Source organism: Eurosta solidaginis, chromosome X (genome assembly GCF_040869045.1).
Source record: "Eurosta solidaginis isolate ZX-2024a chromosome X, ASM4086904v1, whole genome shotgun sequence".
NCBI classification, from domain to species: domain Eukaryota; kingdom Metazoa; phylum Arthropoda; class Insecta; order Diptera; family Tephritidae; genus Eurosta; species Eurosta solidaginis.
Window position 1 is genome coordinate 206,383,432 of NC_090324.1, and position 15,551 is coordinate 206,398,982.

Here is a 15,551-nt window from a genome sequence, read left to right on the forward strand (position 1 = left end):
CGAGGCGGATCGGGGCAGATGAATAAAACTGTAGATCCGCCAGGCGGAGATGTGCGTACGGGGATGCGATGGCGCTGTCGACGCTGGTCGTGGGGGCCATCCGCCGAAAATTGGACACGACCGCCGCATGGGTTGCAATTCGTTTATTTTGGCCGTGTCTTCCTCGTATGCGTAGTAGGCATCCTGCTTGCCCGCCAATGGTGCTGGTAGGGAGTTGGAGCTCCCGGGCTAGCTCATCTGCGATAACGGTGGTGGGGGAGCATCCGTCAATCAAGGCACGGACGAGGTGTAGCCGCCCCCCAGCTTCTATCTTCACGACCGCGGTGGGTGTGATCGCTACCGTTGGTATCATGGTGGCGGTGGCTGCTGAATGCTGGGCTACAAGCCCTGACCGGAAGGCGGACACGGTGGTGAGCTGCAGCGTGTTGCCTCCGTGGCTGCGATCTTGTGGCTGATGTCGTTGATGCAGGCGAAGAGGCCTTGTCTCCGCTCTGCGGTCGCGCGGATGTCGTCTCCGCTGGGGGTTCCTGGTTTGCCGGCGAAGAGACCGGGTCTCCGCTCGGCCGTTATATGTATGGCGCTGTGCTGTCGCTGTCCCTTGTTGGAGCCGCTTCCTCTCGTGCTGCAGAAGTGGTCGAAATGATTTGGCTGTAGATGGTATGGTCGGGCGAAGAGACCGCGTCTCCGCTCCGGTTCGGCTGGCATCTCGGTTTTGGTGTGGACGAAGAGGTCCAGTCTCCGTTCCAGCGTCCGATGCATATAACGATATGGAGTCGTCTATCCGCTCTCGGGGTGAATCTAGCTCCTCTTCCACTTGGACGCTCCATGGCTTGGAGCGGGCTTCTTGTAATAGCTGCTCCTCTTCGTCGATCGAGGCGATGTGCAGCATCGTGTGGTGCTTCTCGCGGCACCGTTTGCATCGCCCTTGGCTTGGGCACGCGTTAGAGCGGTGATCAGGCGCCAGACAATTTCCGCAGTAGCTTTCGCGAATGGTTACGTAGAGGCGCTCTTCTGGCCTTTTCGCCCGAAAGGTTGGGCACAAGCGGATAGGGTGTCGCTCAAGACACACTCGGCATTCCGACGAATAACGCGCTGCGTTCGTGGCAGCATTACGTTTTAAAGCGGCAAAACGACCCATTTTCCTGAAAGGAGTGAAATAGGTTTCAATGGGTCGGGTCATTGTCAAAGTGCATGGGCGAGTGGTCCCTAGTTGTATTATTGGGGATTTGGGAAATTTTATTAACGCGCGCATAAGGGGAAACATCTGTCGCTGCATAAAAAAAAAAGATTCATATGTGGCGTGCATTATGTGCATGGCCTCTTTCCCCGCACGTTATGTGCCTGGGTCTTTAGTGCCTTATTTTGTTTATTTTGTGTCACCCGGCAGCGTTTTAGTTGGCCACGGGCACACTAGTGCTGTAGAAAATGAGCATTTACGATTTTCGGTTCGCACATTCTGGTACCGAACCGGGTAGAAAGTGTATAGCGTGGGTTCTTTTGAGTCGCTGTTATTTGTGTTGTTGGTGCTAAAAACCAGCAACTTTCCTGCCCGCCGCAAACAAAATGTCTGGACAGCAAAATTATATGCCAATAAAGAAAAAATATGTTCGTTTTGGAAGAGGGGAGAGATTTATAAAACGTAGAATTTTTTATTTGTTGGTATTGCCCTCCGCTTATTTGTTCAACTTTTCCCAAGTACTCTTGTAGTCCTGTTTTATTGATGGCTTTTATCAAAAGGCACGGTTCCCGAAGGGTATTTGGCTCCGATACCGATTCCTCAGACTCGGGTTTTTGGGTACCCGTTTGCATCTTTTTATACATCCCTAATATAATGTACATTTAAACTCGGCATATATATGTACATACGTTGGTATAAGTATATGGGCAGTCAGTGCACGGACTTTACCGCATTGTTAGTTTGACCAACCTTTTTGACCCATTTTTCATTTTCTACTACTTCTGCTACCAAAACTTAGATTCTACCAATATTTCAGTATTTTCGCACCGAAAACATATACTGCGATCCTTTGGTACATGTGCTTAATTGCCGAGTATACCTAACTAACATTTAGGGATGACACTAACCAGTTTTGAAAAAATTTGTGTACAGAATATGAGATAAATGTTGCAAATGAGTTCGCAAACATCTCCCTACGCTACTCTCATCAGTTCTGGTGATTAAATTTGAACGAAAGTCCACGTTTTAAGTACATATAATGCCGAAAAAGTGAGTATTATATTGGCGTAAGCTATTTATATACCAATTTACATGTACTTTTATCTTGCTTAAATGTTTTTAAAAGTGTTATTTCCGTGAAATGTGCTTTATTTACTTTGCAATAAAGTATGAATTGTTTTGTACAATATTCAGTCTCGCTACTGTTTTCCAAATAAAATCTACCAACATTCCTGTTAACGTTGAAGGTCCGCGCACTGGTACAAGCATACCAACGGCAATGATAAAACAAAAAAAAACGTATTCATACTTATATGCTTGTATTCAACGGGAAATTCCGATGAATTGAAACAACGGAAAATACCTGGAATGATTTTTTTTCATTTTTTCATTCTGGATTACGGCGTGGCTTGGCGTACAACCATTTTTTTCTAAACTACGGAGGCAACATCTAAGTACACAATGGTATAATCGTATAAGGATTTTTCGTACGTAAAGACTTTTTAAACTCAATTGTTGTATTAAAAAATTTATATTTAGAATGTGAGGAGCAAGCTCCAACTAATGCTGTCATACTAACTAGCTTATAGGTGGATGGTTCGGCGAATAAAGTACTTAAAATATTAAGTACAAAGGTGTCTTAGCAAAACAAAAATTTGTCACAAATCTAATTAGAATAGTTTCTGAATAATAGCGGGGTGGTGACGAAGGCAATAATGACTTTCATACGAGATCCTTGTGGCATTGTTTGCCTAGTCATCACCTACGGTGCAGTTGCTTATGCAGATTACCTTGTGCTACGTTGGATTATACTGCAAACTATGGAGGCAAGTATCTGGGCACCATTGCACGTAATATTGTTCAACACAACCGTGTTTCTGTTGTGCATGTCGCATCTCAAAGCCGTGCTTTCAGACCCAGGACGTGTGCCACTACCGGCAAACCGTCTTGATTTCTCAGACCTGCATACAACCGGCAAAAATAACAATAGTGGCGGCAGTGAATGGACTGTATGCACAAGATGTGAGACATACCGTCCGCCACGGGCACATCATTGTCGCAATTGCAAGCGTTGCATCAGGCGTATGGATCATCATTGTCCGTGGATAAATAACTGTGTAGGCGGAAGAAACCAGAAATTCTTTCTACAATTCCTTTTTTATGTGGGCTTGCTTTCGCTATATTCCATTTCATTAGTGGCTTACAGCTTCATCTATCCATGTACAACCTGTAATGTTTCAACATTGGAAACACAAACGAGAATGCTGCATAGTGTAATTCTTCTATTAGAATCTGCATTATTTGGACTTTTCGTTCTGGCTATAATGGTTGACCAGCTACATGCTATATTGCATGATGAAACGGCAGTAGAAGCTGTACAAATGAACGGTAAAGACGTGCAACGTCCTAGGCGTAGAAGGTGTCATCTATTTGCCGAGGTGTTTGGACGCGGTCATCCCATGTGTTGGCTTTTGCCGTGCACCAGTTTTGCTTCATCACAACGTTATTATGATACACCGCTTTTATCAAGTTATGACGTATAAAAACTTTAACAATGGTCATAAATTATTGAGTGTTTGAAAGAGTGTGCAATTTTTTTTTACACATAACATTTACATTGAAGTTTTACGATTTTTTTAAATTTTCTATGAATTTCATATTATGACTACCAATTGTATTTATAATTTGAGTAGTGGATTTCCGACTTCTGCGCATTTCATATATAGTTTAGTATGTTCGTCATAGTAAATTTTGTTAATTTGTAAGACATCAAGACGTACGTGGCTTGACTTGATTTCTAAATTAGTGACTGGAGAATTAAAATATAATAGTATGTACATTATATACGGATATTATAGTTTCAAACGTAAGCAAACTTCTGCATAAAAACGCTATGTTGTGTATGATAAAGGAGGAGTGGAAGTTAATAATTTTCAGTTACATTGTGTTGATGTGGGAACGCATCATAAAAATTGTTATAGTTTGGGATTAATTTGTACTCTTATATGAATATATATGTTATGTAAATTGGACTTCCGGCATTTACTTGTTTTTTATGCTGCTTTAAATTTTTCCCTTTTTTTTTTTTTTAAATAAGAATGCTGTTATATAAATCATCTGAGCTTGTGAGGTTTACTTAGTTACGTGACATTTGCACATACAATACGAATAAAACGCCACTGGAAACGATTATCACCAGCGACCACAGGCTCCATAACATCCAGACAGGCGTTCCCACGAAAATAGTGAACGCTGGCTACGTCGCGAAGATAGATGAATTTTATGGTTGCTATCGTGGTTTGACGCCGAAGTTAGTGGAATCAATTTTGAGCATGATTTGTAGCGAAAAAATTGCAGATAAGGCTGACCTACCATGGGTTGATGATGATAAAGACAACGTTGACCCTACTAATGAAGAGCTTTCTGTGCCGTTCACAATCAATGTTAAGGGTGAAGTTGTGCGGAGTGTTTCCGATATTATTGCACCACATCCATTTCATGTAATATCACCGCGTCTGATGGCACAATTTATAGCACGCGAAACGCTTGATGGATTCATCCTTGATTCAGTGAGAGGTCTCCAAAACTGAAGGTATTTTAGGAGTCTTTGCTGGTTTGGTGCCAAAACGTCTCTGCGATGTATCCTGTTTAGTGTTAACTACAACGACCGTAGTTATGCTGAACGAATATGTTATTGACAAACGTTAGAATGCAAGGCGGGAACTCGTTGATCCGGTAATTATATATTCCATAGCACTGAATTTACTGACGAAGTGGTGTCTCAGACTCGTTTTGAAATTTGCAGGTGTCTCGAGGAAGTACACGCGAGGTAACTACCCACAATTGCACATCAAGTATCCTGTTCCTTAACCTACCGAAATCCATCAACGATCGGCCCGCCATTGCGACCACGAACGTAAGTTTTTTAGTTGAAATGACCAAGTTAGTTTATAATAAGTTCCTTTAGATTTGTTTTGAAAGACGGTTTGACCTCTAAGGCGGATTTACCTTATAATTATATGCGGTTCAAACTTTTGCCGTAACAATAAAATTTGAATTGTGAGAATAAATTTGGGTTTGAAATTGTAGAAATGGCAGCACCCTTAAAAAAAATTGCATCTAAAGTATCATATGATACAATCATATTAAATTATACTTGGACAAGGAGGGATGATTCCAGGTTGGAATGAGGGTGTTGCCCAGTTGTCTGTAGGTCAACGCGTCAAACTTATGCTCCGCTGACTATGCTTGTTCGCTGACATCCCGGTGTTATTGCTCCACATGCAACTTTTGATGTTGAGCTACTGAAAGTTGAATAATTTTAGCCAAGTATACATAAATACTGATATTAGGGGGAGATATGAGAGTTGGGAGTAATGAACTTCTCAAACGTGTTAAAAGCCTCTTTTATCTAAGCACCAGTATGGAATTTTGCTCCATGCCTTTTGAAAACCGACTAAAGTACAAATTGTAATTTACCAACGGTTATTCAGGCGTACTATTTAGGTATTGCACGTTCTTATAAATGTAGTTGCCAAGATCCGTATCTCATTCTCGATAACATTAAATTAATGCCGTATATATGAGGACCGACAATAATCACTTATTTAAGGTGATCGCGATATATATGATCAAGAATTAGAGCCTAAGTCAGTTCCTCTCTGATCTCTGTATCGGGTGACGTCATAAAAAACCAGCTGGGTAAAGGGCGCTTTTTTTAGCATCATTAATGAGTCATTCACGGAAGTGATGTTTGAACTCCTGATTATAAATTGTCTAGACAAGTAAGAAATTTCAAAAGGGTACTTATGAAAAGCTTTTAAGTGTAAAAATTGTAGAACTGTGACCAGTAAATCTACCCAGCATAGATGAGATATAATAGTGTGATAAGTAATCACATCATATTAGAGCAGAGGGACGTGCTGCCATCAGATGCAAACACATCGCGGCATGTTAGAACACATCGCGGAACATGAAATCTAAAGTCAAGTCAGGATGATAATTTTTGCTGATATGATGGAAATATAAACTGTTTCATTTGGCTCTTGTGTATCATGTCGTCACTAGATCACGATGTTCTGTTGCGCTAGTTGTTTATGGTTTACGAGAGTGCACGATTCCTTGGTGTCGGCACTTTTCATAAAGCCTATATGCAACATTATTCGAATGACGATGCATTTTGCAAGTTTGATTCTATTCTTGGCCTCGTGCATTCTAATTCTGTGGCAGACAACGGATCTGCGTTAGGGTTCTGGTGTCCTCGCTCGGGGTGAGCGAGTGAAGGGGGGTTTGATTTTGAAAATTGAAAATAAGGTGGCAGATGGAGATCTGCATTAGGGTGGTTGATTGGCCTTATTTCGGTGAACGAGCGCTGGGGTTTTGGACGTCCCTTTTTCTCGATGGATTATCGATATGGAAGTGGCGTTCGGAAGGGAGTGAGGGAGGGGGACGGAGGGTTTGTTACGAGGAGCTATTGGCCTTCTCGCAATCCGTCTCCTCCGTTGGGAAGAAGGATCAGTTTGACCAAAGGTCGTCTGACTTGACCCTTCTCGGTAAAGAGGTCGACTACACGTACTCGGTTATCTTCTCCGGGGTGTACGTTGACGACTCTACCTAGCCTCCACTCGTTGGGAGATAAGTTGTCCTCTTTGAGGACAGCGAGATCTCCCACTTTTATGTTTTCTTTGGGATGCTTCCACTTCACTCGTTTTTGAAGTTCGGATAGATATTCCACCTTCCATCGTTTGCAGAAAGTGTGATGGAGGGCTTTGAGTTTCTGCCATCGATTGATCATCGAGGCAGAGCTCTCACTGGCATCTGGCTCTGGTGGAGCCAGCAGGTGGCTGCCGGTTAGGAAATGTCCGGGGGTTAGTGGTTCCAGGTCCGTTGGGTCATTCGATCCTGGACTGAGAGGGCGCGAGTTGAGGCACGCCTCAATCCTGCACAAAAGTGTTTGGAACTCCTCCATAGTATATTTGTGTGGAGAAGCAATCTTTTTGAAGTGGCTTTTGAAGCTCTTCACTCCCGCTTCCCACAGGCCGCCCATATGTGGAGCGGCGGCGGGAATAAAATGCCAGCTCAATGCTTGATGGCTATACTTTGAGACTGTTTTGTCTCGGCTTTCGGCCAGAAAGGCTTTAAATTCGGATCGTAAAGATCTTGATGCTCCGACAAAGTTTGTACCATTGTCGGAGTAGATGTTCTTCGGACATCCTCTGCTTCGGTCATCCAGGCTGCGAGAAAGCATGGGGTGCTGAGGTCACTAGTGGCCTCTAAGTGAATGGCCTTAGTGGAGAAACAGACAAAAAGGCATACGTAGCCTTTTGACAGTCGACATCCTCTACCGCGGTAGCTTTTGATGTCGAAAGGCCCCGTAAAGTCTACCCCGGTATTGGTGAAAGCGCGGGTAAAAGTAGTCCGTTCGCAGGGAAGGGTACCCATAAGTTGGGACTGTGCCTGCTTCCGGTGAATAATGCAGGTTTTGCAATTGTGGATGATGGCTCTGATCATGGTCTTGACATTCGGTATCCAGTATTGGGTTCGGATAAGACTGAGCATGAGCTGGTTCTCGCCATGAAGGGAGTCATGATGAGCCATCATAACTGTAAGGCGAGACAGCCTACAATTGTACGGCAAGATGATCGGATGACGCTCATTGTATGACATGTCCTTTGAAGCCCCTAGACGCCCCCCTGTTCTAATAATATCATCTTTGTCGATATATGGGTTGAGTGACAGTATTTCACTCTTTCGATCGATAGGTTCCCTATTTTTCAATTTTAAATATTCTGTCCCGTAAAATTGTTTCTGGCAGACTCGTATTAATGCTTGAGTCGTTGCCTTAATCTCATCGGCTGAGATTATACACGACCTTTCGTGGAACATTGCTTTAGTTTTTGGGTGAGTTCGTTTATAAAATCTCCTAACATAGGATAGAACCTTCAAAGCCCTGGGTAAATTTGAAAAACGGTCGAGAATATCTACATGATCTACCCTTGTCGTGGCATATGTTTGTGCCCTCTTCTCCTCAACGGACGTTTTGTATTCGGTCTCTTGTGCTGGCCAGTGGGAATTGTCTTCTTGCAGCCAAGAAGGTCCCTGCCACCACAACGAATTGGTGGTCAACTCTGATGCAAGTAGTCCTCTGCTTCCTAGATCCGCTGGATTAGATTCCGAGTCCACGTGAAGCCAGTCCTTGCTACCGACCATATCGATGATCTTAGTGATTCGGTGTGCGACGAAGGTTGACCAGGAACAGGGCGGCTTTCTTATCCATGCGAGTACGATGGTTGAATCCGTCCAGAGGTGAACTTTTACGGGTCCCAAATGAATATTTCGGAATATTGATTCCATCATTTCTGCGAGAAGCACGGCGCCGCAGAGTTCTAAACGTGGTAGCGAGATGGTTTTCACTGGAGCTACTCTGGTTTTTGCTAAGAGTAAGTTAATGAAAAACTGATCGTCTCTTTTTACGCGCATATATATCGCTGCTGCATATGCCTTTTCCGATGCATCGCAAAAACCATGTATTTCGATGTCGTCCTCGGGCGTAAAATTTACCCATCGCGGTATCCTAATGTTATCTATTTCGTTATAGTGTTGGGTGAAATTTTCCCACCGTTCTAAGGTAGTTGGGGAGACAGGTTCGTCCCACCCGGTGCCCTCTAACCAGATATGCTGCATTAGTATTTTTGCCACTATGACCACTGGTGCAAGCCAGCCTAAAGGGTCGAAAAGTTTGGCTATAGCGGATAGGATTACGCGCTTGGTGATGTTCTCGCCACTCTCTAAAGCTCCTGCGGTGAAGTAAAACATGTCTGAATGCGCGTTCCATCGTATTCCGAGTGCCTTCACCGAGCTAGCCTCTTCAAACGCTAGGAAGTCCTCGCTGAGCAGATCCGTTTTGGGGATGTCCTGAAGGATTTCCTCACAATTTGATGTCCACTTGCGCAATGGAAAGCCAGCTGAGTGTAATGCTTCGCGAATCTCGTTTCTTGCTCTGATTGTTGACGCTATTGTATGTCCTCCAGATAAAACGTCGTCGACATACATACTTTCTCGTAATATACCCGATGCTATTGGGTGCGTATTTTCTACATCATCAGCCAATTGTAGAAGTGACCGTATCGCGAGGTAGGGGGCGCAGTTTACACCAAATGTGACAGTCTTTAGTTCGTAAAGACTGATGGGTTCGTTGGGGGATGTTCGATGGACAATTCTTTGAAATTTGGCGTGATTATCGGTCACCCAAATTTGCCTATACATCTTTTCTATGTCACTATTAAAGACAAAGCGATACAGTCGCCAACGTAAAATTAAAATAGGCAAGTCTGCTTGGAGTACTGGACCTGGGTGGAGTATGTCGTTTAGACTAATGCCATTTGCTGTCGGACTTGACGCGTTGAAGACGACGCGCACCTTGGTGGTGGTACTTTCCGCCTTTACAACGGCGTGGTGGGGCAGGAAATAATTATCCGAATCGTCGGATGGTACATTATTTTTAATTTTTCTCATATGTCCAAGCGTTTCGTATTCGGATAACACCCGAACATACTCTTTCCCTAACTCTTGGTTTTTCAGTAATCGCCCCTCATTTCTGAAGAATTGTGAACATGCGCGCTTTAGAGACGGTCCTAATGCAATCTTCTCAGGGTAATCCTGCCTGAATGGTAGCGAGACTGTATATCTTCCACTTTCATCACGTTTTGTTGTGTCCTTAAATAATTGTTCACAATACCTTTCTTCTTCATTAAGCATTTTGTTTTTGGGAACATTTTCTACCTCCCAGAAAGCTTTTAATTGGTTGTCCAACGCAACCTCGTTGTAGAATGACATGATGCTCTTCGTTGGACTCGGTGCTTCGATGCGACCGGTTAGTATCCAACCGAACACTGTCTCTTGGGCCAAAAGTGTATTTAGTACATTCTTTTTCAGACCACTCAGTATAATTTGGGGATATATGTCTCCTCCAAGGATGAGGTCTACATCTTCGTTGATGTAGAACCTCTTGTCTGCCAAAACCAAGTCTGGGAATGCCTGCATAGTCATGACGTTGATATGGCAGGATGGAAGATTCCCAGTGAGTTTGGCTAGGACTAGAACGGGTGTAGTCAGGCTGAAGCAGGCATCCACTGGTGAACGTAATTCAATTTTGGATGCTTCTTTCACCTGGGCTGACACCGAATTTGTGATGCCTGAAACTTGGGCATGCATTTTTCTCGCTGGCAAATTGATTCTGCGTTTCAGTCTTTCAGTTATAAAGGAACATTCAGACCCTGAATCAATTAATGCCCGTGCGGAGAAGTCGGTACCATTATGGCGAATGTGTACGCGAGCAGTTCCTAATAGCACGCCTGTGCTGGAATTGGCATGACAGGATTTTACATTCTGGTTCGCATTTTGTCGCGCCTGTGCCGAAGTTGTTGGGCTATTATCCGCATCTTTGAAAGGATTGCGTACAGCCGTGTGCTGAGATGTATCCGCATGCAGGAGCGTGTGGTGACGAGAGTGGCATTTGGAACAGTTGTAGGAACTGGTGCACTTCGTCACGGTGTGTCCTGGGGATAAGCAATTCAGGCAGCCACTTGTGGATTTTATAAATTTAATCCTTTCTACTGGGGTTAAGTCGCAGAAGCGTGAACAGTTGCGTAATCTGTGTTCAGGGGATTTACACATTTTACAAATTGATTTTATTGTTTGCTTGGATAATTTCGTTTGAAAAGCACCAAGTCTTTTCGTAGGGGTTTCCGTTGATTGTCGCGACGCGTTTGGTTTTTGCACTTTCGAAGTGGCATGCCCTGTAAAACCAGACACTGTTTCAAGTGTCTGAAACCGATTAGACAGGAATTTATCCATATCCTCCCACTTGGATATGTCCATTTTATGGTCTATACTTTGCTCCCAAAGAGCCAGCGTGCTTTCTGGTAACTTGGTTGAGCATAGATAGGTCAGGATTGCATCCCAATTGGAAGTGTCAATTTTGTGGCATTTGAGGGACGAAATACAATTATTTATATCATTTTGCAGCTTTTTTATTGAACTGCCACACTCACTTTCTACCTTTTTTAAGTTAAATAAAATTTGTAGTTGTGTGTTAACTAAGATACGTTTGTTTTCGTATCTTTCACACAAGTTTTTCCAGGCCATCTCGAAACCTTCATTTGTGAGGGGGCATTTTTTAACGATATCTTTTGCTTCGCCCTGCGTTTTGTTGTTGAGATGGAATAACTTTTCCACCCCTTTCAAGCTGGAATTGTTTATATAAATTGCCGTGAAAAGGTCGCGAAAAGTTGGCCAAGACAGATAATCCCCTTTAAAAACTTCCGTGTCGCAAGCAGGGAGGCGAATTTTATGCGCATGAGGTTCTTGCTCAGGGTTGACGTTCTTTTCATCCTTCTTGTATTTTTCTGCCTCAGCAGATATAGACGCTGAACATCGCACGTAGATTGCGTATGCTGCCTTTTGCTTCTTTCTGATCGCCATAACGTCATCCGCTGACACCTCATCAGATCCCAATAGCGAATCAAACGCAGACTTTACCTTCTTCCACAAGAGCCGCAACTCTTCCTGCTGTATTGCAAGGGTGTGTTTGCTATGGTCGCTCTCCGGAATAAGGCTGTAATCTTTATCAAACTCTGCGATTGATTCTGCTAAACGGATGTAGGTTTCCATTGTTTTATTTACGTTTATTAACGAGAAAATTTCCGATTAGAAAAATAGAACTCTTCTGAGTTAATATGCCTGCCCAGCCCTAAATAAAAACTATTGAACTTCGAGTTTATTATTTATTTTGTTTATTGCAGACTTTTTGTCTTGGTAGCGACAACGAAAAGGGTTTATTTTATGGACTTTTTGTCACAGCAGCGACAGCAGAAAAAAGGTTTAATTTACAGACTTTTTGTCTCAGCGGCAACAACAAAAAAGGGGACCACTCGCCACCTCCACAAATAATGGGTGTATTTTGGTGAACGTGAAAAAATGCGTGCGATATTGCAAAACAAGCGCCAAAAAAGTGTAAAAAGTGTTTAAAAAGTGAAGTGAGCACCGGATTAATTAATTACAGTGAACTTAATTTCGTGTTTGTGAAGTACAAAAAAAACAACAAAAACCTATTTAGTATGGTGCGGAAAGTGAGGTTAGGTTGCCCTCTTCCTTGTGTTGTGTCTGGAAAACCTTACCACTGGTGGGGGGATAGACCAGATAATCACAAGGACTGAAAATAAAGGCTAACAAACCGAGTGATTTAACCTTTAAATTAGAAAAATAAAGTGGTGCTCACTAAATCACTTCACTGTTTTCACTTTTACTTTCAATTTTTCGCGCACTGCACGGGGTTTTTTTTTCTTTATTTTGCAAAAAAAAAAAACAACACTCAAAAAAAAGTGGCAAGAAATATAAACTTACTTCTCTTTGTGCTGTGGCTCCGGTGGCTCTGCTAATATGTGTTGTGGCAAACAAATTTTTGTAGGCAAAATGTGCTGTGGCTCTGGTATTTGTCTAATATAAATGCTCCAAGTTTTTCCTTGTCAGCAATTGGTGGCAAATAAATTTTTTTTAGGCAAAATCCTTCGGCAAATTGTCTAGTAGGCAAAATTGTGCTGCGTTGTGGACTGTAATTTGTAGGTGCTTTTAGTTCCTTTTTCGGGGAGTAAGGACCAATGTTCGGCCTGAGTGCGTCGTAAACCGGCAGTGGGTAGGCGCACAAGGGTCGATCTTGGAGTGGATGGTTCGCTCAAAAGAAATAAAGGAAACAAACGCACAGAGGATTTCCTCGTTATAATAATGTTTTATTAAGAGTGTTAGGAAATATAGAGTGGATACAATATTACCTTGGTGTTGAACGTGACGGTGGCGATCTTGGGCGATGTGTGCTGGTTGGCGGTCAATCGAAAAAAGAGACCGGTTGTGCCGTTGAGGACAACCGCTAAGCCGCGAAAAGGTCCTCTGGTATTAAGGAGGGGAAAAAAGCCACACACACAACAGCCCCCACATATACGTGCATGGGTGCTGACAACCTGCACACACACATGCATGCGTATGAAACGCATGCATGTGCATGCATGCACACAAATGCGGCGTGAGTGTGGGTGGCTGGAAATCTTATTAAAACGTTAGGGAGGGGCGCCGTCAATCAAGTAAAAGTTAGGCCTTGGGCCTAAACATGCCGCCCCCCTTGCGGTACGCAACATCACAGTCCGCCAAGGATCACCGATCACCATATAGGCACACACTCTGTATGTGGTTTGCTCCTAATAGTGTGGGTATGATTTTTAGGCGCGCTTTTGAAAGCTTAGTAACATTTGTTCGGATTTTTACAGTATTTGTTTTTAATGCTTCCGCTGATACTATTATATCAATATGTTCAATGTATTTAATTAGCGAGCTTTGCTCATATTGCTTTATACAATGGTTTTTGTTATTGATATTAGAGAAAAATTGTAAGTTTACAACCGGCGATGGTTACTAGGACATGTTTCTGAATTTCACTGCTAAGCCATATGAATGTCCCGTTATTCGCTGTACAATTGGTCTCTTAGAGTTGCCTTTTTGTTTATATTCCTTTTGATCACCATGTAGGCACACACTCTGTATGCGGTTTGCTCCTAATAGTGTGGATATGATTTTTAGGCGCGCTTTTGAAAGCTTAGTAACATTTGTTCGGATTTTTACAGTATTTGTTTTTAATACTTCCGCTGATACTATTATATCAATATGATCAATGTATTTAATTAGCGAGCTTTGTTCATATTGCTTTATACAATGGTTTTTGTTATTGGTATTAGAGAAAAATTTTAAGTTTACAAACGGCGATGGTTACTAGGACTTGTTTCTGAATTTCACTTCTTCATCAGCTAGCTTTTCGGGAGCTGAGCGCTGAACTCGAATCTCCACCATTCATATCAGTGCAAAGGCAGATGCCTTTAGCTGCTAAGCCATACGAATGTCCCATTGTTCACTGTACAATTGGTCTCTAAGAGTTGCCTTTTTGTTTATATTCCTTTTGATCACCATGTAGGTACATACGCACTGTATGTAGTTTATTCCCAATACTGTGGATATGATTTTTAGATGCGCTTTTGAAAGCATAGTAACATTTGTTCCGATTTTTACAGTATTTGTTTTTAATACTTCCGTTGTTACTATTATATCAATATGTTCATATGTATTTAATTAGCGAACTTTGCTCATAATGCTTTATACGATAGTTTTTGTTTTTGATATTGCTTTATACAATGGTTTTTGTTATTGATATTAGATAAATATTGTAAGTTTACAAACGGCTATGGTTACTAGGACATGTTTCTGAATTTCACTTCTTCATCAGCTAGCTTTTCGGGAGCTGAGCGCTGAACTCGAATCTCCACCATTCATATCAGTGCAAAGGCAGATGCCTTTAGCTGCTAAGCCATACGAATGTCCCATTGTTCACTGTACAATTGGTCTCTAAGAGTTGCCTTTTTGTTTATATTCCTTTTGATCACCATGTAGGTACATACGCACTGTATGTAGTTTATTCCCAATACTGTGGATATGATTTTTAGATGCGCTTTTGAAAGCATAGTAACATTTGTTCCGATTTTTACAGTATTTGTTTTTAATACTTCCGCTGTTACTATTAAATCAATATGATCATATGTATTTAATTAGCGATCTTTGTTCATATTTCTTTACACAATGGTTTTTGTTATTGATATTAGAGAAAAATTGTAAGTTTACAAACGGCGATGGTTACTAGGACATGTTTCTGAATTTCACTTCTTCATCAGCTAACTTTTCGGGAGCTGAACGTTGGACTCGAATCTCTAAAATTCATATCAGTGCAAAGGCAGATGCCTTTAGCTGCTAAGCCATATGAATGTCCCGTTGTTCGCTGTACTATTGGTCTCTAAGAGTTGCCTTTTTGTTTAAATTCCTTTTGATCACCATGTAGGCACATACACTCTGTATGTAGTTTATTCCTAATAGTGTGGATATGAGTTTTAGGCGCGCTTTTTAAAGTTTAGTAACATTTGTTCGGATTTTTACAGTATTTGTTTTTAATACTTCCGTTGTTACTATTATATCAATATGATCATATGTATTTAATTAGCGAACTTTGCTCATATTGCTTTATACAATGGTTTTTGTTATTGATATTAGAGAAATATTGTAAGTTTACAAACGGCGATGGTTACTAGGACATGTTTCTGAATTTCACTTCTTCATCAGCTAGCTTTTCGGGAGCTGAGCGCTGAACTCGAATCTCCACCATTCATATCAGTGCAAATGCAGATGCCTTTAGCTGCTAAGCCATATGAATGTCCGATTGTTCGCTGTACAATTGGTCTCTAAGAGTTGCCTTTTTGTTTATATTCCTTTTGATCACCATGTAGGT

At 42.1% G+C, this 15,551-nt stretch overlaps 1 protein-coding gene across 2 annotated transcripts; it reads left to right on the forward strand.

Annotated features, from left to right (window-relative positions):
• Nucleotides 1-2,600: 2,600 nt before the first annotated feature.
• LOC137235481 (palmitoyltransferase ZDHHC3-like) lies at nucleotides 2,601-3,788 on the forward strand. 2 transcript variants are annotated; one of them, XM_067758481.1, is made up of 2 exons: nucleotides 2,601-2,664; nucleotides 2,717-3,788. In XM_067758481.1, exon 2 carries the CDS (start codon nucleotides 2,893-2,895, stop codon nucleotides 3,718-3,720), a length of 828 nt encoding a protein of 275 aa, XP_067614582.1. In that variant the 5' UTR covers nucleotides 2,601-2,664; nucleotides 2,717-2,892; the 3' UTR covers nucleotides 3,721-3,788. The 2 variants fall into 2 exon arrangements, with proteins under 2 accessions (XP_067614582.1, XP_067614581.1); XM_067758480.1 differs by having other exon boundaries at nucleotides 2,629-2,664; nucleotides 2,767-3,788.
• Nucleotides 3,789-15,551: the final 11,763 nt, after the last annotated feature.

Excerpts from the sequence above, each read along its gene's own strand:
- LOC137235481 (XM_067758481.1), top strand. The coding sequence starts at position 2,893 with ATGACTTTCATACGAGATCCTTGTGGCATTGTTTGCCTAGTCATCACC.